At 36.9% G+C, this 24,562-nt stretch overlaps 1 protein-coding gene across 1 annotated transcript in view; it reads left to right on the top strand.

The window, feature by feature from the left end:
- The window catches only part of LOC133641180 (gephyrin-like), a 70,881-nt gene that overhangs the window by 11,415 nt on the left and 34,904 nt on the right, over positions 1-24,562 (top strand). The window contains exons 2-3 of the mRNA XM_062035113.1: positions 3,033-3,090; positions 3,177-3,269. Of these exons, the coding sequence (XP_061891097.1) occupies positions 3,033-3,090; positions 3,177-3,269 (151 nt within the window). The remainder of the gene's footprint in view (positions 1-3,032; positions 3,091-3,176; positions 3,270-24,562) is intronic.

A 24,562-nucleotide genomic window follows, 5' to 3' on the forward strand; every position in this document is an offset into this window, starting at 1 on the left:
AGCAAGGGTGTGTGTCAGTTTTTTTGGTGGGATGCCGCCACTTTAAATAGTCTCTTTTATCAGAATCAAACACCTTTGACACTATTTCCCGGGTGCAGATATATTTATTCTTGCGACAAGTCAGCTTCTGTGTGGGTGCAAGCGTCTGAAAGGCTTAGTGTTCCCAGAGTTGGGGGGTATCATGGCGTTTAAGCGGCTGTCACGGAGGGGAAACATGATGCTCTTCCACAAATAGCGACAACAAGGATGGGTGCTGCTGGTTACTGTGCTCACACTTCACCTTGAGCCCAGGGTTGTTTCACAGGGGAGATGCCATTCTCAATGTGACCACAAGAGGTCGCGAGGCCTCGACTGCATCAGCATCTTCCTCTTCAGTGGGCTCTTCCTCCATCCTGGAGGAAATTTTTTAAGGGCATTAGTCCTCCTCTCCGCCTATTGCCTTTTAGCTTTCTGTCTCCTTTCTTTACAACACACTTTTTGTGTCGCATCCAAGTCTGTGTCAATGCTGGAGATGTGACGTTCGCGATCAAATCGAGTCTTTTGAACGGCTCTTTTAAGTGATCGATGACAACCGATTCCACGACGTGAGCCGTTCGTTTGAGAGCCGTTTTGTACGCACACACAAATATAGCGCCGGCAATCACTCACTGTGCACCTGCGGGCCACCCGAATGGCAACTGGACTAGAAAAAGAGTCGGAGTTAAAGGAAACTTAGCAGCATTTGGATTAACTTTTTTTTTTAATAAAGAAAACATTTATATTTTTAAATATAAAAATAAATATAATTAAAAATATATATGTATATACCAGGGGTGTCCAAAGTGTGGCCCAGGGGCCATTTGCGGCCCGCAGCTCGTTTTTAGTTGGCCCGCGACACCGGCAAAATACAATTTGTGCTTAGGAGAAATGGAACCAGACTAAATTCCCCCAAAATGAGACCTAAAAACCAAAATTGCTGTTAACCTGTGCGTCTTTTACATGGTGTTTGATGAACATATGTACACATTTCTTGCAAGATATGGTAAGATTTAGAGTTTGCGAAAGCTAAATATAAATGATAATAAGTATTGATAAAGACTAATTATAAGATGAATAGATTGAACTACATTGTACTAGTTTTTTGTTACGTTTCGTTTTATGTATGCACTCCGGGATGCAGAGACGGCAGGCAAGTGCAGAAAAGAATGGTAATGGTAAGATTTTGAGTGTGCTAATAAGCCTTATTATGTAATAATCATACTAATATTGATAAAGAATTAAATCATGAGAATAATTGCTTCAACTACATTGTATTAGTTTTTGTTACGTTAGGCACTCCGGTGTGCAGAGACGGCAGGCAAGTGCAGAAAATAAGTCTTCTTTACCAGAGAAAGGCAGGTGCACAAATGGAAAAGAGACGTATGAAGTGCAAAGATACAACGTTGAGGTACAAAGCAAAATAATCCAGTCCCCAAAAGCATCCTGATTGGCAACCAGCGACAGGTGACGGCGCCAGCGCTCAGCTGGCCAATGGAGGAAAAAAGGACGTGCAACAAAAAATAAGAGCGCTGGACAGGAAATCATGCAAAATTTAAAAAACTAATAATAACTGGCATGTAGGAGGTTTTCGGGTCTTGAATGTACAAAAAAGTACAAAGTGGCCCCGAGAGCCTTCAACTTTTCTGTACGCGGCCCTTGCTGGAAAAAGTTTGGACACCCCTGGTATATATAGTCACGATAAAAAGTTTACATACACTTGTAAAGAACATAATGTCATGGCTGTCTTGAATTTCCAATAATTTCTACAACTCTTATTTTTTTGTGATAGAGTGATTGGAGCACATACTTGTTGGTCACAAAAAACATTCATGAAGTTTGGTTCTTTTATGAATTTATTATGGCTCTACTGAAAATGTGACCAAATCTGCCGGGTCAAAAGTATACATTCAGCAATGTTAATATTTGGTTACATGTTATATCAGTTGTTATATCTTGTTTTATTATGACAGTTCTAACTAGGTTGCAATTACAGTTGCAAGTCCAAGACGTTAGATGGCAGTAGTGAATAGTTTACAGTGTGTTGGCTGGTTAGTTCAGTCTTTGCTTAATCTTGTTTGTTGTTGCGCCCTAAAAGTGTACTTATTAAAAGGTATTGTACTTATCACGCACCAGCTGTTTGATGGTAACGTGCATCTTAGTTGTAGTTTTCACTAACAAATTTGAAGGATTTGAAATCGCCATGCAAAATCGCTAATGCTAATCAGTAGCATGTCAATAGCAACGCCAATGTATATTAGCATCAAGCTTGTAAAAATTAAGTCTTTCTTTACTTACCTGGGAGCACTTTTTGAGTCAATTTTCTTATTGGAATTGAAAATTGCAACGTTACCTAATGGTACTTTGGCTGAGTGCGTTCTCAGTGCTGCTGGAGTGACCGCAAAGTGTGAAGAGATAGCTCAGCGGGCGTGACGTCACACACAACCCAGGTACCATAACATCCATCGTGGATTTTGTGTGAAACGGTGCCTGGTCGGACCAGCAGGATTTTCCCGGTGCCACTCATGGATGATCCGTTTTGCGACATAAAACCCTGATCGAAACATCCCTAATTTGAAAGTTGAATAAAAATGTTTCTCTGCGGGGTCATCAGCGCACATACAAACATAATTGTAAGGTAAAGTAGTAGAAATGATCCGGAACAGGCCAAATTCTAATCAGTTCTTACTTATCTCATACATTTTCTAAACGTTTCATAAAATTCTGGCCATAACTTTTTGAATTTTTATCTTGCTCACCAACTAACTAACTAACTGGCAGACAATTGGGAACGATTACACAAAATACAATTTTAATGCCACAAACGGCACAGCTCTAAAATGTTCCACATGAAAAAGGCTAATTTGCTCACACTTTCCTCTTCAAGCACACTTATTTACTACAGTATTATTGCTACTATTATTTCACAACATCATACTTACATTTTGTTCCTCCTGCTGATGCTGTTTTAATGTGAAAGTGCACTCACTTTTTGTCTGTCTGTGTTCTGTTTTCAGGTTGGGTGGTATGATTGTGGCCTACAAGATAGTGCCAGATGAAATAGATGAAATCAAGGTAAACTAGCATTTATGGAACTATAGCATCCTTTGCAAAAAAAAAATGTTCCTGGTGCTAACGTGTGTAACTTAATGTACCAACAGGAAACTCTGGTGGACTGGTGCGACGAAAAGGAGCTTAACCTCATTTTAACCACGGGCGGTACCGGTTTTGCGCCAAGAGACGTCACACCAGAGGTGGGTTTACTTGGTTTTTCATTACATGTCTTTTTATTGTGGGGTTCTTGTTCCGTTGTTGAATGAACATACAGTGAAACTTTCCAATTTTCCCTTTTTTGTTTAATTTTAATTTTTATTTTAATTCACTTAATATTAAGCAAAGGTAATTGATACAACATTAGAATTAATTAATGAGTAACAAGGTGAATCTGTTTGGGCACCTAGTAATCGAATAACTCGATTCCAGGGGTGATGATTTGTTTCAGAATCGATTCTCGATTCAAACCAATTCTCACAATGTATTATTTAGTATAATAATTCTAATGAAAGTTTTTCATAATAGGTTACAGGTTAGAATATCTCCAATTGGTTGCATGGAGATGGCCTAAAACTTTTTTTTTTATTGTTAAGAATTGTTTATTTTATATATATATGTATATATATATATATGGTAATGTGCATCTTAGTTGTAGTTTTCACTAACAAATTTGAAGGAGTTGAAATCGCCATGTAAAATTGCTAATGCTAATCAGTAGCATGTCAATAGCAACGGCAATGTATGTTAGCATCAAGCTAGCACATTTTTTTATAAAAATTAAGTCTTTCTTTACTTACCTGGGAGCACATCTTCTTTATATATATATATATATATATATATATATATATATATATATATATATATATATATATATATATATATATATATATATATATATATAAAACAATTCTTAACAATAACAAAAAAAAGTTTTAGGCCATCTCCATGCAACCAATTGGAGAAATTCTAACCTGTAACCTATTATGAAAAACTTTCATTAGAATTATTATACTAAATAATACATTGTGAGAATTGGTTTGTATATATATATGTACATGTATACGTATATGTACATACATTTATACACACATATAAATATATATATACATATTTACATTGTATATATTAAGGCTGGGGCAGCACGGTGGAAAAAGGGGTTGGTGCGTCTGCCTCACAATACAAAGGTCCTGGGTTCGATCCTGCGCTCGGGATCTTTCTGTGTGGAGTTTGCATGTTCTTCCCGTGACTGCGTGGGTTCCCGCTGGCTTCCTCCCACCTCCAAAGACATGCACCTGGGGATAGGTTGATTGGCAACACTAAATGGTCCCTAGTGTGTGAATGTGAGTGTGAATGTTGTCTGTCTATCTGTGTTGGCCCTGCGATGAGGTGGCGACTTGTCCAGGGTGTACCCCGCCTTCCGACTGAATGCAGCTGAGATAGGCTCCAGCAGCCCCGCGACCCTGAACGGGACAAGCGGTAGAAAATGGACGGATATTAAGGCTGTCAAAGTGAACGCGATAATAACGCACATACCACACATAACCACAACACACTAACATACACATTAACACCAACCATACGTACAGGGTTGTCTGGAGTTAAAGGAAACTTAGCAGCATTTGGATTAACTTTTTTTTTTTAATAAAGAAAACATTTATATTTTTAAATATAAAAATAAATATAATTAAAAATATATATGTATATACCAGAGGTGTCCAAAGTGTGGCCCGGGGGCCATTTGCGCCCCCAGCTCGTTTTTAATTGGCCCGCGACACCGGCAAAATACAATTTGTGCTTAGGAGAAATGGAACCAGACTAAATTCCCCCAAAATGAGACCTGAAAACCAAAATTGCTGTTAACCTGTGCGTCTTTTACATGGTGTTTGATGAACATATGTACACATTTCTTGCAAGATATGGTAAGATTTAGAGTTTGCGAAAGCTAAATATTAATGATAATAAGTATTGATAAAGACTAATTATAAGATAAATAATTGATTGAACTACATTGTACTAGTTTTTTGTTACGTTTCGTTTTATGTATGCACTCCGGGATGCAGAGATGGCAGGCAAGTGCAGAAAAGAATGGTAATGGTAAGATTTTGAGTGTGCTAATAAGCCTTATTATGTAATAATCATACTAATATTGATAAAGAATTAAATAATGAGAATAATTGATTCAACTACATTGTATTAGTTTTTGTTACGTTAGGCACTCCGGTGTGCAGAGACGGCAGGCAAGTGCAGAAAATAAGTCTTCTTTACCAGAGAAAGGCAGGTGCACAAATGGAAAAGAGACGTATGAAGTGCAAAGATACAACGTTGAGGTACAAAGCAAAATAATCCAGTCCCCAAAAGCATCCTGATTGGCAACCAGCGACAGGTGACAGCGCCAGCGCTCAGCTGGCCAATGGAGGAAAAAAGGACGTGCAACAAAAAATAAGAGCGCTGGACAGGAAATCATGCAAAATTAAAAAAACTAATAATAACTGGCATGTAAGAGGTTTTCGGGTCTTGAATGTACAAAAAAGTACAAAGTGGCCCCGAGAGCCTTCAACTTTTCTGTACGCGGCCCTTGCTTTTTTGTTTAATTTTTATTTTATTTTGATTCACTTAATATTAAGCAAAGGTAATTGATACAACATTAGAATTAATTAATGAGTAACAAGGTGAATCTGTTTGGGCACCTAGTAATCGAATAACTCGATTCCAGGGGTGATGATTTGTTTCAGAATCGATTCTCGATTCAAACCAATTCTCGAAATGTATTATTTAGTATAATAATTCTAATGAAAGTTTTTCATAACAGGTTACAGGTTAGAATATCTCCAATTGGTTGCATGGAGATGGCCTAAAACTTTTTTTTTTATTGTTAAGAATTGTTTATTTTATATATATATGTATTTATATATATATGGTAATGTGCATCTTAGTTGTAGTTTTCACTAACAAATTTGAAGGAGTTGAAATCGCCATGTAAAATTGCTAATGCTAATCAGTAGCATGTCAATAGCAACGGCAATTTATATTAGCATCAAGCTAGCACATTTTTTATAAAAAATAAGGCTTTCTTTACTTACCTGGGAGCACATCTTCTATATATATATATATATATATATATATATATATATATATATATAAAAATAATGATAAATGGGTTATACTTGTATAGCGCTTTTCTACCTTCAAGGTACTCAAAGCGCTTTGGCAGTATATCCACATTCACCCATTCACACACACATTCACACACTGATGGCGGGAGCTGCCATGCAAGGCGCTAACCAGCAGCCATCAGGAGCAAGGGTGAAGTGTCTTGCCCAAGGACACAACGGACGTGACTAGGATGGTAGAAGGTGGGGATTGAACCCCAGTAACCAGCAACCCTCCGATTGCTGGCACTGCCACTCTACCAACTTCGCCACGCCGTCCCATATATATATATATATATATATATATATATATATATATATATATAAAACAATTCTTAACAATAACAAAAAAAAAGTTTTAGGCCATCTCCATGCAACCAATTGGAGATATTCTAACCTGCAACCTATTATGAAAAACTTTCATTAGAATTATTATACTAAATAATACATTGTGAGAATTGGTTTGTATATATATATGTACATGTATACGTATATGTACATACATATATACACACATATAAATATATATATACATATTTACATTGTATATATTAAGGCTGGGGCAGCACGGTGGAAAAAGGGGTTGGTGCGTCTGCCTCACAATACAAAGGTCCTGGGTTCGATCCTGCGCTCGGGATCTTTCTGTGTGGAGTTTGCATGTTCTCCCCGTGACTGCGTGGGTTCCCGCTGGCTTCCTCCCACCTCCAAAGACATGCACCTGGGGATAGGTTGATTGGCAACACTAAATGGTCCCTAGTGTGTGAATGTGAGTGTGAATGTTGTCTGTCTATCTGTGTTGGCCCTGCGATGAGGTGGCGACTTGTCCAGGGTGTACCCCGCCTTCCGACTGAATGCAGCTGAGATAGGCTCCAGCAGCCCCGCGACCCTGAACGGGACAAGCGGTAGAAAATGGACGGATATTAAGGCTGTCAAAGTGAACGCGATAATAACGCACATACCACACATAACCACAACACACTAACATACACATTAACACCAACCATACGTACAGGGTTGTCTGGAGCGGAGGCAGCATGTCCGAGCTGTGGACGTACTTTAACATATTCGAGATGTACCCGCGAACAGCCATCTTCACAATTTAACATGGCACTGGCGGCTTTTAATGAGAGAACGACTCCCAGCAACATGAAGCAAATGTGACGTCAGGCTCTCTGCAGCTCGCTTTTCATCACGGACATGGCGCGACAGAATATAAACAGAGTCTTTAAAACAGTACTGTCGGCAGTAAGACCAGAAATAGATATTAGATTTGTTGCCGGTCTGTTTTTATTAAAAAAAAGAGTGACTAAAAGGATTGGACAAATCTCTTGAAAAAAACAAAAACAATTCTCAACAAAGTAGGTTGTACAATAAGCAGCAACAATTTAAAAATGGGGGAAAACGATATTATGTAAGAAAAATATATATGTTAATACCATACTTAATAACAGATTTGTTTTAAATATACACTACCGTTCAAAAGTTTGGGGTCACCCAAACAATTTTGTGGAATAGCCTTCATTTCTAAGAACAAGAATAGACTGTCGAGTTTCAGATGAAAGTTCTCTTTTTCTGGCCCTTTTGAGCGTTTAATTGACCCCACAAATGTGATGCTCCAGAAACTCAATCTGCTCAAAGGAAGGTCAGTTTTGTAGCTTCTGTAACAAGCTAAACTGTTTTCAGATGTGTGAACATGATTGCACAAGGGTTTTCTAATCATCAATTAGCCTTCTGAGCCAATGAGCAAACACATTGTTCCATTAGAACACTGTAGTGACAGTTTCTGGAAATGGGCCTCTATACACCTATGTAGATATTGCACCAAAAACCAGACATTTGCAGCTAGAATAGTCATTTACCACATTAGCAATGTATAGAGTGTATTTCTTTAAAGGTAAGACTAGTTTAAAGTTATCTTCATTGAAAAGTACAGTGCTTTTCCTTCAAAAATAAGGCCATTTCAATGTGACCCCAAACTTTTGAACGGTAGTGTATATTCAATTTTTTTTTGCCTTTTTGAAGAATATATGCATCATAGCAAATCATGTGATGATGTCATATTGACCACGCCCCCACCGCCACAGGCATTTTGACAATTTAGGGAAAACCCTGACATTAACAAAATAAAAATGTCTTACATTATGATCATGCTTTGTCAGAGATGTTTTGTAATGTTATTCTGTGATATTTGCACCTAAAGAAATGCTAGTACATCAGTTATATGGTGGTTGGGGGGGGTGGATTTTTCTGGCAGGCGGAAATATTGTGTAAATGATTTTATAACACGTTCTGGTCGAGTCCTCAAATACGGAATTATTAGCAGCCTCAATAAAACATTTTATTAACTGAGAAGATTAAAACATTGTCATGCAGCAATATGAAGCTACCCCCCCTAAAAATTATCTGTCTAGGGTACACCTATTAATAATTAAAAATCATACCCATCTGCGATTAATCACGATTAAATATTTTAATTGTTTGACAGCCCTAATATATGTGTGTGTGTCTCTGTGTGTGTGTGTGTGTGTGTGTGTGTTTATACAGTATATGTATATATGTATGTGTACATATGTATGTATATAAATATATATATATATATATATATATATATATATATATATATATATATATATATATATATATATATATATATATATATATATATATATATATATATATATATATATATATATATATATAAAAAACACAAATACAACAAGAGCTATACAATATAAAAGACTATTAAAGCCATATTTCTATAACAACATATAATACATCACCTTACTCAGTCATATCATTTCATCATAATGATTTTTACTCTTAGGAGTCCGTGATATCCTTGGAGTTCACAGAGGTACAGTGTGAGGGGAGGGGTCATGACATTTGGTTGATTAGACTTTTGTTTTGTTATATTGCCCCCCACAATTTCTCCCAAAAAATTAAATAAATAATAATGACTAATGACAATATTATGTGAATGCTAGCATTTAAGATAGCTAGACATTAGGGCGCCAACAGCCAGTTAACAATTAGGCCGCTGGTTGCCGGATAGCAATTAGCGCCCCGGTTGTCATGTTGCCAGTGTTGCTATTCTGTGTTATTTGTGTATGTTAGTATAGTACAATATCAAGGTACCTTTAGGATCAGTTTAATTTCAATCATAATGTGACACAGGAAAACGTTGAAGACTTCTGCTACAAGGTAGGATGTAACGATAAACTACATCGGTAAAATTCCTGACGGTTAATATTACTGTAATGAATTAAAATGATCGAAAAACCGTGATCGCCAGCTCGCTAGCTTGAATGCTAACATGAAAACAAGTGACATTAACGTCTTTCCCCGTTAAAACGACATACCTTAATCTAAACCTATAAAAAAACATTACTATCTGAGCAACTAAATTGTGTACATTGAACTTACAAGCTGTGCTCTCTTAGATCAGAGTGATCGATCTAGACTTGGGAATACGAGACGTAGGTGTTTTCACGGTGCGTTCAAGGACAGCCAAACAGAGTAGGCCGCAACAACGCCCGCCAGAAATGATAAAAAATAATCATTGATTTTTTTTGTTTCCCGATTTTCGTTCAAATAAATCTTAAAGTGCTACAGTACAAACCAATATTTAAAATAATAAAAGCTTAGCCGATAAAACAGATAAAATACTAACAATTAGTGAAGCAAAAGAAACACATAACATGAAAATTAGTGGCTTTTCTAAAAGTGAGTCTATTTATTTTAGTTATTTAAAAATATATATATATATATTTCAGCATTTGGACTTTTTGAGCACATTTAACAAGTCCACGATAATAATGATAATAGTAAACGCTAAGGATAACTGTCATATAAAATGTTTATATCGTTACATCCCTACTATGCTATACTAGTATAAGGTACCTATAGTGTCACATTATCTACTTCCAAATTGTTTGTATTAACAATTAGGATAGTAAAAAAGTGGAAATAGAAATAATGTTCTTATATCTTTATAATAAAATATCAATTGGAATTAGGGCTGAAACAACTAATCGATTACATTGATTAAAATCGATTATGAAAATAGTTGGCGATTAATTTAGTCATCGATTCGTTGGATCTATGCTATGCGCATGCACATGCACAGAGGCTACTTTTTGTTTTATTTATTTTTTTATAAACCTTTATTTATAAACTGCAACATTTACAAACAGCTGAGAAACAATATTCAAAATAAGTAAGGTGCCAGTATGCTGTTTTTTTCCAATAAAATACTGGAAAGGATAGAAATGTAGTTTGTCTCTTTTATCCGATTATTAATCGATTAATCGAAGTAATAATCGACAGATTAATCGATTATCAAATTAGTTGTTAGTTGCAACCCTAATTGGAATTTAATATATTTTTATCAGTAAAGATTTGGTGTAAAAAGAAGATATTAAAACACGGAAATGTTAAGTTTAACTTTTAATGGCAAATGTGATTTGTGTTGCATTTCACTTTTCAACAAATGTGTAAGAACAACTTAAGCACAGTTACAAATCAAAGGTATTATTATGAGCAGTGGTGCACAAAAAAATCGATTAACATCCAAATCGCAATTCTTATTCATCCTGATTCTAAATCGATTCGTAATTTTCAAGTATTGTTAAAAAAAAAAAAGAATCAATGTCAGAATAAACTTTTGAAAATATGTTTTTAGGACGTGGCCATGCAACCAGAATAAGCTTTTCTAACTCTGAAAAAGTTTAAAATAATTACTATATCAAATAATAAATTGCGTGAATCGGCTTGAATCAAGAATCGATTCAGAATCGTATTTTCACCACAGGAATCGGAACCGGATCGACTCATTGGGTGAGTATTATTACTATTAACCCCTAGTTAATAGTAATAATAATAGTAGTGAAATTTGGGGGACTATACATAATAATGGTATAGTTTCATAAGTTAATGCAATTGTCTTGCTACTTTTCACTCCAGTTTATCTGTGGCCTATTTTCTTCTGCTCTTCATCTGTCTTTCTTTTCGGTACCCAAAACAAAACATTACGTGGAGTTAAACATTTCATGCTCGCTGAACTGAAGTCTCACGTAATGTCAGGCATCGCAGCTGTTCAGGTTGAGAACTTGTTTGTTTCAGAGGCAAATATCTCCTGTTGCTTTTGTGTTCTGGAGAGAAGCCATTTTTGCTGACACGCACTTTCTTGTCTGTGCACGCGTCTGAGTGTGTGTGTGTGTGTGTGTGTGTGTGTGTGTGTGTGTGTGTGTGTGTGTGTGTGTGTGTGTGTGTGTGTGTGTGTGTGTGTGTGTGTGTGTGTGTGTGTGTGTGTGTGTGTGTGTGTGTGTGTGTGTGTGTGGCGATGATTAACATATAATTAGCCCTGGATCACATGGGAAATAAAGAGGCTGAAGTCAAATCCTTACTGATTCTCTTTTCTTTTTTTTTTTCTTAATGTGGCATCTTGTAAGCAATTAAGAGATAATGTGTGGCAGGTGTCAGTACATGTTTGTCGAGCACTTCTTGTATCACTCTTTTATTTGTCTCACTCCCTCTCTCAGGAGGTTATGTTTGACGTTTGTTAGTTAGCCGCGTTACCACAATAACATCCAGAATATACAACTGCGTTTTATGTACCGTATTTTCCGGACTATAGAGTATATAAGCCCCGCCCACTAAACTTTAAAAGAAAAAACTTTTTTTCCCCATATATTAACCGCGGATGAGCCGCAGACAGATACAGTATGTTGTGAAATGAGTTATTTACACAGAAATATTTTGTAAATGTTTAATTACATACTTTGTTTCCAAACGGTGTCTGTAACACGGCAGTAAAACGGCTGATCAAACAAAACAGAAGTCATCGTCACGGACACACTAGCTGCGCAAGCTAGCTCTCGATTTAGCTAAACAGACTCAATAACGCCACGGTGACGTTTTGGTGAATTTACTGAGGAATTTGTGAAACTGAAACAATACAAAAAGCATACCATTCTAAGTTAATAATACTAACAAAGACACTCGTAAACGTGTTAGTATTAGAGATGTCCGATAATATCGGACTGACGATATTATCGGCCGATAAATGCTATAAAATGTAATATCGTGAATTATCGGTATCGGTTTCCAAAAGTAAAATTTATGACTTTTAAAACACCGCTGTGTACACGGACGTAGGAAGAAGTAAAGAGCGCCAATAAACCTTAAAGGCACTGCCTTTGCGTGCCGACCCAGTCACATAATATCTACGGCTTTTCACACACACAAGTGAATGCAAGGCATACTTGGTCAACAGCCATACAGGTCACACTGAGGGTGTCCGTATAAACAACTTTAACACTGTTACAAATATGCGCCACACTGTGAACCCACACCAAACAAGAATGACAAACACATTTCGGGAGAACATCCGCACCGTAACACAACATAAACACAACAGAACAAATACCCAGAACCCCTTGCAGCACTAACTCTTCCAGGACGCTACAATATACACCCCCCGCTACCTCTTACCTCCTACCCCCCACCTCAACCCCGCCCACCTCATCCTCCTCATGCTCTCTCAGGGAGAGCATGTCCCAAATTCCAAGCCGCTGTTTTGAGGCATGTTAAAAAAAATAATGCACTTTGTGACTTCAATAATAAATATGGCAGTGCCATGTTGGCATTTTTTTCCATAACTTGAGTTGCTTTATTTTGGAAAACCTTGTTACATTGTTTAATGCATCCAGCGGGGCATCACAACAAAATTAGGCATAATAATGTGTTAATTCCATGACTGTATATATCGGTATCGGTTGATATCGGAATCGGTAATTAAGAGTTGGATAATATCGGAATATCGGATATCGGCAAAAAAGCCATTATCGGACATCTCTAGTTAGTATATTAGCTAATGTTAACGAAGCTAGCTGTATTACATTGCAACAGCACGTACAAATACACTACCGTTCAAAAGTTTGGGGTCACATTGAAATGTCCTTATTTTTGAAGGAAAAGCACTGTACTTTTCAATGAAGATAACTTTAAACTAGTCTTAACTTTAAAGAAATACACTCTATACATTGCTAATGTGGTAAATGACTATTCCAGCTGCAAATGTCTGGTTTTTGGTGCAATATCTACATAGGTGTATAGAGGCCCATTTCCAGCAACTATCACTCCAGTGTTCTAATGGTACAATGTGTTTGCTCATTGGCTCAGAAGGCTAATTGATGATTAGAAAACCCTTGTGCAATCATGTTCACACATCTGAAAACAGTTTAGCTCGTTACAGAAGCTACAAAACTGACCTTCCTTTGAGCAGATTGAGTTTCTGGAGCATCACATTTGTGGGGTCAATTAAACGCTCAAAATGGCCAGAAAAAGAGAACTTTCATCTGAAACTCGACAGTCTATTCTTGTTCTTAGAAATGAAGGCTATTCCACAAAATTGTTGGGGTGACCCCAAACTTTTGAACGGTATATGTATGTGTGAAAATATTCCTACAGACATCACACATGGGATGGTTCAGTAAGTAGGAATAGTTTTAGTTATATTGTAAAACTTACAAACATTGCTTGGAATGATGAATGAGGAATCCATGTGAGTAGAAACGCTATGGACAACTAGAAGACGGAACGGCACTTGTACTTCCGGTTCAAAGCACTAAACGGAAAGAAATATCGTAGACGTGCAGTGAGCGAACTCTTTCAAAAGATGTAGCTGTAGCACAAAATATAACGCACCTTTTCAGTGTCTTTGCTTGATTTTAATGACAACTATTTGTCAAAAACAAAACATCATGGCCGTTAGCAAAGAAAAATCCATAAATCAGCCGCACCGTTGTATAAGCCACAGGCTTCAAAGCGTAGGAATAAAGTGACGACTTACTGTCCAAAACTTACGGTTGCGATGGAACCAATTATCATGGCATTGTGCCCAAAATGTACTTACAGTAAAAACATTGTTACTTTACCTTTTTACTATTTGAATCAAGACTCAATATACTTTCCTTTGCAGAAGAAACATTGTGTGTTGTAAAACATGTGCAAACTTGATAGCACACGCAAAGCTGATCAACTTGCATTTCTTTGTGTATGATTAATTATTTAGCACACACCGTGTGATTTATCAAGGCTGAAACTGATGTGTGGCCACTTTTTTGCGTCTGTATTAGGAGTTGTCTCAATACCGATATTTTGGTACCGGTACCAAAATGTATTTCGATACTTTTCCAAATAAAGGGGACTACAATAAAATGGCATTATTGGCTTTATTTTAACAAAAAAATCTTACGGTATAATAAACATATGTTTCTTATTGCAATTTAGTCCTTAAATAAAATAGTGAACATATGAGACAATGAAAATTAATTATTAATCTTCTTGTTCATTTACTGTTAATATCTGCCTATTTTCTATTTTAACATGTTCTATCTACACTTCTGTTCAAATGTAATAATCACTTATTCTTCTCTTGTATGAATGCTTTACATTAGTTTTGGATGATCCCACAAATTTGGGTATCGATCCGATACCAATGAGTTACAGGATCATACAATGGTATTAATGTAAGTCCCCATGTGTAAACGAAAAAATATTTTGTGATGCTAAAAAATATTGATGTAATCATAAAAGTATCGACTAGATACGCTCCTGTACTTGGTATCATTACAGTGGATGTCAGGTGTAGATCCACCCATGGCGTTTGTTTACATTTTGACGCCGGTGAGCTACGGTGTGTAGTGAAGCATGTTTAGCTATTCCTCGTCCTGCAGGGATGATACTTGTAAGAAACGTACTTTATTTGGAGACCAGGATTAGTGATGTAGAAGTAGCTACAACACTGCAGGCTGTGGCTGGACGTTAGCCATGTCTTGAAGCACCTCTTCTTGAGGGCGTTTCAGTGTTATAACTTCACCTTTATCTTTAGTTTTTAAGTCAAAATGCGTCCATTCTCCCTTTCCTGTCTACACACTGTGTCTGTTTGTAAGTACTCTGTGATTGTGCGCTGCCGAACATGCTCCTCTGCTCGTAAAACCAGCAATGTCATGACGTGACGACGACGCGCCTTCATGCCTGTTAAAAAAAAGGTGGTGGGAGACCGGTCCTTTTCAGAGGCGGTATAGTACCGAATATGATTCATTAGTATCGCGGTACTATACTAGTACCGGTATACCGTACAACCCTAGTTTATATTATATACGTTCACACTGTGGGGTAGAATGTTCAATTTGGATTTTTTTTGTCAAATCCGATCTTTTTTATGTAGTTGTAATATAAAAACAATGCAATGTCAACAATTTCTGATCGGAATTATTGCACATAGAAGATTGAGAAGGAAGAGGGAGAACATTTTGGCTCTCGCACTTTGTGGGACATTTTCTTTGATGTCTGCTCCGAAGAGCGTGTGGGCGAACAGTCGGAGACTGGTGGAACATTGATGTTGATTCCCAAAACATTAGTTTCACCTGTTTTCTAATTATTTGTCAACTATTTATTTTGCAACAGTTTTGGCGAATAGTTATGACGCTTATCGCTATTTGATGACGTATTGGCCGGATGAGCGCGACCCAACCGTTGACATACATATCCAATTTATATACACGTACGAAAGAGGCAATTTTCCTGCAACTGGAACATTCCAGTGCACGCTCGCAGTTATTACCAGCATCTTCTATGAGCGCAAAACAAAACTAGCATAAAATGCTAGTGTAAAGCATTAGCATGCTGATGCACAGGTGTCAAATTATCTGTCCTGCCACATCCCTTTATATGGCCTGCAAAAGCCTAGAAATAATAATTGTCAATTAAGTACTTTGTTTTCTTACTAAATGTATTCGTCATTTCCACTGTAACAGAAAAAAATGCATTTACCGCATACAATTGAATATGAATGAATGAATGAATTAAATACGTTTATTTCGGTCATATAATCAACCATCAACCATTTTGTATGATCAGTTTAACAGTACAGATTAGACATATTTAACAATCATACACATTTACACACAAAAAGAAAAGAAAAGAAAAAGAATGACCGAAAAAGGAATAGGCTGAAGCCAAAGCTTATATTTGCCTATCCTATACATTCACTGAAAATTAGATTGCCTGGGACATCAACGTTAAAAAAAAATCAATGGGATGAAAGTAATTGTTACTATATTTTATAATTTTCAATTATTTCACCTTTCAAGGTTTTCTTAAACCTTAACAAAGAACTACATGTTTTCAGCTCATCACTGAGCTTGTTCCACCATTTAACTCCTAAAACTGGAATACATTTGTATTTTATATTCGTTCTTACTTTACCTATTTCAAAAATCAATATCCCCCGTAAATGATAGTTTTCTCCTCTTAATTTAAATAACCTAAGAAAACAAGCTGGAAAGCTGTTGTTCTTTACTTGAAACATCATTTCCATTGTTTTTAAAAACACAATATCTGAACATTTTAACACATTAGAACTTATAAATAATGGATTGGTATGTTCATAATAGCACGCTTTGTGTATTATTCTAATCACCCTTTTTTGAAGTTTAATTATTGGGTCTATGTTTGTTTTATAAACATTTGCCCAAACTTCAACACAATATGTTAAATATGGAAAAATAAAAGAATAATATAACATATGCAGACATTTCTTATTCAGCATGTGTTTTACTTTATAAAGAATAGCAATGGATTTGGATATTTTTCCCTTTATATATTTAATATGCGGTTTCCAACATAATTTATGATCAATTAATATCCCCAAGAATTATAAATATCTTAAGATACTGTATGTAATAATGCAGCAAGTATTATGTTATCATACATTTCAAGCAAGTTGTCTATTAAATTGTACACTGTAAAAGTTACATTAGATTTTATAGTTAAAAAAAAGTGGCAGCTCAGTCGCCAGAATTTTACAGTAAAAAAAAACAAAAAAATTGTATGGTAAAATTCTGGCAACTGATCTGCCAGTTTTTGTACTGTAAAATCTTTAATAAAAAAAAAATGGTGGAAGTAAATAATATTCAATGAATATTAATAATTTATAGTTAAATATTGAATGAATTAAAATTATTTAAAAAATGCATCGCATTTATGTAATGATACCATGAGGATACATTTATGTTCATATATTATTCACTGTTACGCGGCCCTCTGAAGGCAGCCATTACAGGGATGTGGCGGTCAGTGAAAACCAGTTTGACACCCTGGTGCTAATGTTAGCATGTTAGCATTTGACCAGATAAGAGGAAATACGAAAAGTGGCAAAGCAGTTCTATAATGTTCCTACACCATGTCTGGTATATATTTGTATTTTTATACAGTAGGGAAGGGATTCATATGGCCCTCTTCAAGGGTGGCTCTCGCGTGAGAGGAAAAGGGGTATTTAGCCATTTTGCAATGCATCTGCTGAAGATAATGGAAAGCGCCACTCTGCATAGCAACTGACTGTGGCCTAAGTTGAAATTGCCACAAAATACATTTTAAGATATTCAACACTGTGCTGCCGTCTGGGGGCTAAAGTAGATAGTGCACACGCCAAATATGTCACTTTTCATGTGTCAGGCAAACCGTGACGAATGGGGCCATATGAATCTCCTTCCTACTGTATGATGAGAAAACGCGTTTATGACAGTAATTATCGATTTGTCATTGTCTTTCTTTTTGTGGAAGCACACAACTGTACTCCTTATACTGCATGATGTCATCCATCACTTACACACACACACACACACACACACACACACACACACACACACACACACACACACACACACACACACACACACACACATTTTGTCAGGAGCAGCGCTTCAGCAGTATCAGTGGCCCTCATCAATCACGTTAGACAGCAGCAATCTTCCTGGAAGGAAGGGAAGAAGGAACGGAGAAGAGACGTGTACACGCTGTCTGATAATAGCAGCTATCTGCTTTAAACCTGTCGTAAAAGAACACATCTTTTAATCTCCATTTGTGCTCACAGGGTTGAGCATACGCCATGTGACTTTAATTAACCTTAATAACGATCATCTTCCTCACAGCAACTGGAAACGTGTACACTGAGAAGTTACTTGTCTAAGTTTTGTTGCAATGAGTTGTACTCTATTTGGTTATTATCAAACAATTATCACAATTTATGTACAGTAGGAAGGGGATTCATATGGCCTCATTGGTTGCGGTTTACCTGACACATGAAACGTGATGAATTAGGGCAGGGGTCCCCAAACTTTTTGACTCGGGGGCCGCATTGGATTCAAATAATTTGGCCGGGGGCTGGGCTATATATATATATATATATATATATATATATATATATATATATATATATATATATATATATATATATATATATATATATATATGTATATACACTACCGTTCAAAAGTTTGGGGTCACATTGAAATGTCCTTATTTTTGAAGGAAAAGCACTGTACTTTTCAATGAAGATAACTTTAAACTAGTTTTAATTTTAAAGAAATACACTCTATACATTGCTAATGTGGTAAATGACTATTCCAGCTGCAAATGTCTGGTTTTTGGTGCAATATCTACATAGGTGTATAGAGGCCCATTTCCAGCAACTATCACTCCAGTGTTCTAATGGTACAATGCGTTTGCTCATTGGCTCAGAAGGCTAATTGATGATTAGAAAACCCTTGTGCAATCATGTTCACACATCTGAAAACAGTTTAGCTCGTTACAGAAGCTACAAAACTGACCTTCCTTTGAGCAGATTGAGTTTCTGGAGCATCACATTTGTGGGGTCAATTAAACGCTCAAAATGGCCAGAAAAAGAGAACTTTCATCTGAAACTCGACAGTCTATTCTTGTTCTTAGAAATGAAGGCTATTCCACAAAATTGTTTGGGTTACCCCAAACTTTTGAACGGTAGTGTATATATACATACATATATACATGTATATATATATATGTGTATATATATTTATGTGTATATATATATATATATATTTTTTTTTTATATATATATATACATACATGTGTCTATATATATATATACATGTATATATGTATATATACACACATGTATATACATGTATATATATACATATATACATGTATATATGTATGTATATTTGTATATATTAATGTGTATATATACATATATATGTGTATGTATATATGTGTATATATATATATATATATATATATATATATATATATATATAATGTATATATATATATATATATATATATATATATATATATATATATATACATGTGTATATATATATATATATATAATATATATATATATACATATATATATATATATTCCAAGCCCGATGATTTCACGTTTTCGATGGGAAAATGCATTTTTAGACAATATGATTTGCCTGAGCGGCTAGGAGACACCGAGCGGTAGAAAATGGATTAGAAAGGACATATTTCAAAAAATGATAATTAAAAAAATAAATAAAAAATTTCCATCCATCCATTTTCTACCGCTTATTCCCTTCGGGGTCGTGGGGGGTGCTGGAGCCTATCTCAGCTACAATCGGGCGGAAGGCGGGGTACACCCTGGACAAGTCGCCACCTCATCACAGGGCCAACACAGATAGACAAACAATATTCACACTCACATTCACACACTAGGGCCAGTTTAGTGTTGCCAATCAACCTATCCCCAGGTGCATGTCTTTGGAGGTGGGAGGAAGCCGGAGTACCCGGAGGGAACCCACGCAATCACGGGGAGAACATGCAAACTCCACACAGAAAGATCCCGAGGCCGGGATTGAACTCACGACTACTCAGTCGTATTGTGAGGCAGACGCACTAACCCCTCTTCCACCGTGCTGCCCCAATTAAAAAAAAAAAAAAATTACAATTCAATTTTTTTTTATTTTTTTTTAACTTGGGACTTCCCGCGGGCTGGATTTTGGACGCTGTCGGGCCGGATTCGGCCCGCAGGCCGTAGTTTGGGGACCCCTGAATTAGGGGATGCACTATCCACTTTACCCGCCAGATGGCAGTAAGGTGTTACGTATCTTAAATGTGTTTCGTGGCAATTCCAACTTTGACCCGAACGTCAGTTGCTATGTTGAGGGGCGCTTTCCATCATTTTCAGTCGACTGCATTGCAAAATGATTAACCATCCCCCTCTTCCGCTCACGCGACATCCCCTCAGGACTGGGGCTGTATAAATCCCTTCCCTAATGTAGGACTTTTCATACACGGGCAAGGGTCAACACCAAGGAAAAAGACAAAAGAAAAGAAAAAACTATTGATTTGAGGAAAAACGCCACCTTTGAGGCGTCCATCCTGGGGAATAACCCTAAATTAACGCCATCTAAAAATAGTATCAAACACATTTTAAAATGTTTGTAAAAATAAAACAAATTACACAATATTAAAAGAATAAAAACAACATTGAGAGAATAGTAGCAGTATCAATAGCAGTAAATAAAATGGAAAATAACAGAATAGAAATTAAAAAAAGAAGGGAAGAGTTTTAACAAGATCAGTAAAAAGCCCGATTAAAAAGGTGTGTTTCATTAATTTTTTTTCATTTATTTATTTATTTCAGACAATGACATAAAAAAGTACAAAGTTGACAACACATAATATAAATTAATATAGTGCAAAAGGTAATGTATAGTATGTAATGCATGATTGTCCAGTTTTGCCTGAAAGGGAGTGGGAAGAAGATAATTTGTTTAATCCCACCCCCAGTTCTCCATTCAGTGATTATTCACATGAGTTTCACTCTTACTTTGTTCAAGGATTATAATACAGATGTTGTATCATAGTGGCATTACCACAGGTAACAATAATTATTACACTGTAACAATAATTTGTATCAACAACGTAGGAATAATGAATATACCAACAATGGTAATAGACAAAATACCAACAATGGTAATAGACAACATAGCAATAATGGTAAGAAAACATTGAGCACATGTTAACACTTTGAGACAGAGTACAACAGCAGGTCAAATTAAAGACCCTCATCTCTATATTTGAACCAGACCCCATGTTTGTATAATAGTTTAAAGGCCTACTGAAATGATTTTTTTTTATTTAAACGGGAATAGCAGATCCATTCTATGTGTCGTACTTGATCATTTCGTGATATTGCCATATTTTTGCTGAAAGGATTCAGTAGAGAAAATCGACGATAAAGTTCGCAACTTTTGCTCGCTGATAAAAAAAAGCCTTGCCTGTACCGGAAGTAGCGTGACGTCACAGGAGCTAGTATTCCTCACAATTCCCCATTGTTTACAATGGAGCGAGAGAGATTCGGACCGAGAAAGTGATGATTACCCCATTAATTTGAGCGAGGATGAAAGATTCGTAGATGAGGAACGTTACAGTGAATGACTTGAGAGGCAGTGATGGACGTATCTTTTTTCGTTCTGACCGTAACTTAGGTACAAGCTGGCTCATTGGATTCCACACTCTCCTTTTTTTATTGTGGATCACGGATTTGTATTTTAAACCACCTCGGATACTATATCCTCTTGAAAATGAGAGTCGAGAACGCAAAATGGACATTCAGTGCCTTTTATCTCCACGACAATACATCGGCGAAATGCTTTAGCTACGAGCTAACGTGATAGCATCGTGCTTTAACTGCATATAGAAACAAAAAAATAAAGGATAGAAGGAAGGATAGATAGAAAATCAACAATACTATTAAACCGTGGACATGTAAATACACAGTTAATGCTTTCCAGGCTGGCGAAGGTTAACAATGCTGTGCTAACGACGCCATTGAAGCTAACTTAGCAACTTAGCAACAGGACCTCACAGAGCTATGCTAAAAACATTAGCTCTCCACCTACGCCAGCCAGCCCTCATCTACTCATCAACACCCGTGCTCACCTGCGTTCCAGCGATCGGCAGAAGGACGAAGGACTTCACCCGATGCGTTTGGCGGCCCGGAGACGTAGGAAGTCAAGGTGAGGTCGGCGGCTAGCGCGGCTAGCGCTCCAACAAAGTCCTCCTGGTTGTGTTGCTGTAGTCCGCTGCTAATACACCGATCCCACCTACAACTGTCTTCTTTGCAGCCTTCATTGTTCATTAAACAAATTGCAAAAGATGTCCAAAATACTGTGGAATTATGAAATGAAAACAGAGCTTTTTGTATAGGATTCTACGGGTACCATAACTTCCGTTACTCTGACTTCGTCACGCGCATACGTCATCATACCGCGACGTTTCAGCCGGATATTTCCCGGGAAGTTTTAAAAGTCACTTTATAAGTTAACCCGGCCGTATTGGCATGTGTTGCAATGTTAAGATTTCATCATTGATATATAAACTATCAGACTGCGTGGTCTGTAGTAGTGGGTTTCAGTAGGCCTTTAAATCGATTAATAGTTTGGCATTGCTTGTGTTGTAAGTCCAGTTTGTTCCATAGTTTTACTCGGCATACAGACACACAAAAACGTTTACGAGTGGTTTGAGCTCTCGGCAATAAGAAATATCCAAAGCCTCTCAAGTTATGAGCCTGCACTCGTCTTATAAAAAAACGTTGTAGATTAGGCGGTTTAACCTTTTCTTTTTTTTTTTACTATGAACAGACTGTAGTCCTGAGACTCTGTGGCAGGCTGTTCCACAGGTGGGGGCTATAGTAGTATTTAGTAAAGATAAAAGTTCAGGATCCGCGAGGGTTGATACGGTAAAATCAGATCAGATAGATAAGAAGTCGCAAGGCCTTTAAGACATTTAAAAGCCAATAATAGAACTTTAAAAATGGACCTTAAAGCGATCGGGGAGCCAATGCAGCGACGTCAGCATGCATGTAGCCGAGTTTTGTAATAATTGCAGAGTTCTGTTATTATTTTTGGGAAGACAAGAAATCATCTCTGTGTTTGCCTGGGAGAAAAACGGGCGAACTCTGGTTATGTTCTTAGGGCAGGGGTCGGCAACCCAAAATGTTGAAGGAGCCATATTGGACCAAAAACACACACAAAAAAATCTGTCTGGAGCCGCAAAAAATTAAAAGCCTTATATAAGTGTTATAATGAAGGAAACACATGATGTCTATATTAGCTATAATAGCCTACTATCAAAATGACCATTTGTCGCAGGCTGACGCAAATCTTCATTGCAAGAATTGTTGAAATGTAATATTTATTCTACACATTTTTACAACATTGGAAAACATTAGTAAAACGGAAGCTTCTCAGAGGGTGAGATAATTCCTGGAAATGACTGGCTTAGAATTACCAAGGTATAGATGTGTGTGTCCAAGTTAAAGGAAACGTCAGGCTGTCTTCTTCTAATGGATTTATTACAATCTTTGCAAGCTGGGTAACGTTTGCTGTGGTCTGGAACAACATGGCACACAAACAACTATCAGAAATGCAGCCAATATTACATACAGATAATGTGTCACGAGACATGCAAATATAAATTAAATACACAGAGGACATAAGTAAAGGAATTTAATTGAGCTCAAATATACCTACAAACGAGGCATAGTGATGCAATATATACATACAGCTAGCCCAAATAGCATGTTAGCATCGATTCGTTTGCCGTCATGCAGTGACCAAATATGCCTGATTAGCACTCCACACAAGTCAATAACATCCACAAAGCTCACCTTTGTGCATTCACGCACAGCATAAAACGTTTGGTGGACAAAATGAGACAAAGAAGGAGTGGCATACAACATGTCTTACTGTGGCAGCGTCGGAGAAAGTTGTACATGTAAACAAACTGTTGCGTCACAGTCCACACAACTACGGTGAGTTCAAGGACCGGCAAAATTAATAGGACAAAACGGCGCTCGCCAAATACTCTCATCAGTTTGGTACAAACAGTGGGATTTCTAACAATTAGGAATGTTTGTGTCATGTTGGTCCTCCTACAAAAACCATATTAAAACAAAAAATATATTTTTCCCCTCATCTTTTTCCATTTTCACACATTTTTGAAAAAGCTCCATCGGAATCACCCGGCAGGAAATGACACACATGGTGAACGCCATGGATCGCAGCTACGCGGACCAGAGCACTCTTCATTTACAGGGTGTAAATGTCTTCCTGTATAGTATTTCTCCAGCAATGGTCATGTGGTGACATCATTTATGGTACTGACCCCGAAAGGGACAAGTGGTAAAAAATGGATGGATGGAAAGGTAATCATTGAAGTCGGAGATCACTGAAGGCCTAGGTGGGAAACGCACGGCCCGCCACTGCTTTATACTATACATTTTAAAAACAAAGTGCTCACATAAATCCAGCGTTTAAACGGTATGCCGTATTTTTCGGAGTATAAGTCGCTCCGGAGTATAAGTCGCACCGGCAGAAAATGCATAATAAAGAAGGAAAAAAACATATATAAGTCGCACTGGAGTATAAGTCGCATTTTTTGGGGAAATGTATTTGATAAAACCCAACACCAAGAATAGACAT

This window comes from Entelurus aequoreus, linkage group LG23 (assembly GCF_033978785.1).
Source record: "Entelurus aequoreus isolate RoL-2023_Sb linkage group LG23, RoL_Eaeq_v1.1, whole genome shotgun sequence".
In the NCBI taxonomy this organism is placed as follows: domain Eukaryota; kingdom Metazoa; phylum Chordata; class Actinopteri; order Syngnathiformes; family Syngnathidae; genus Entelurus; species Entelurus aequoreus.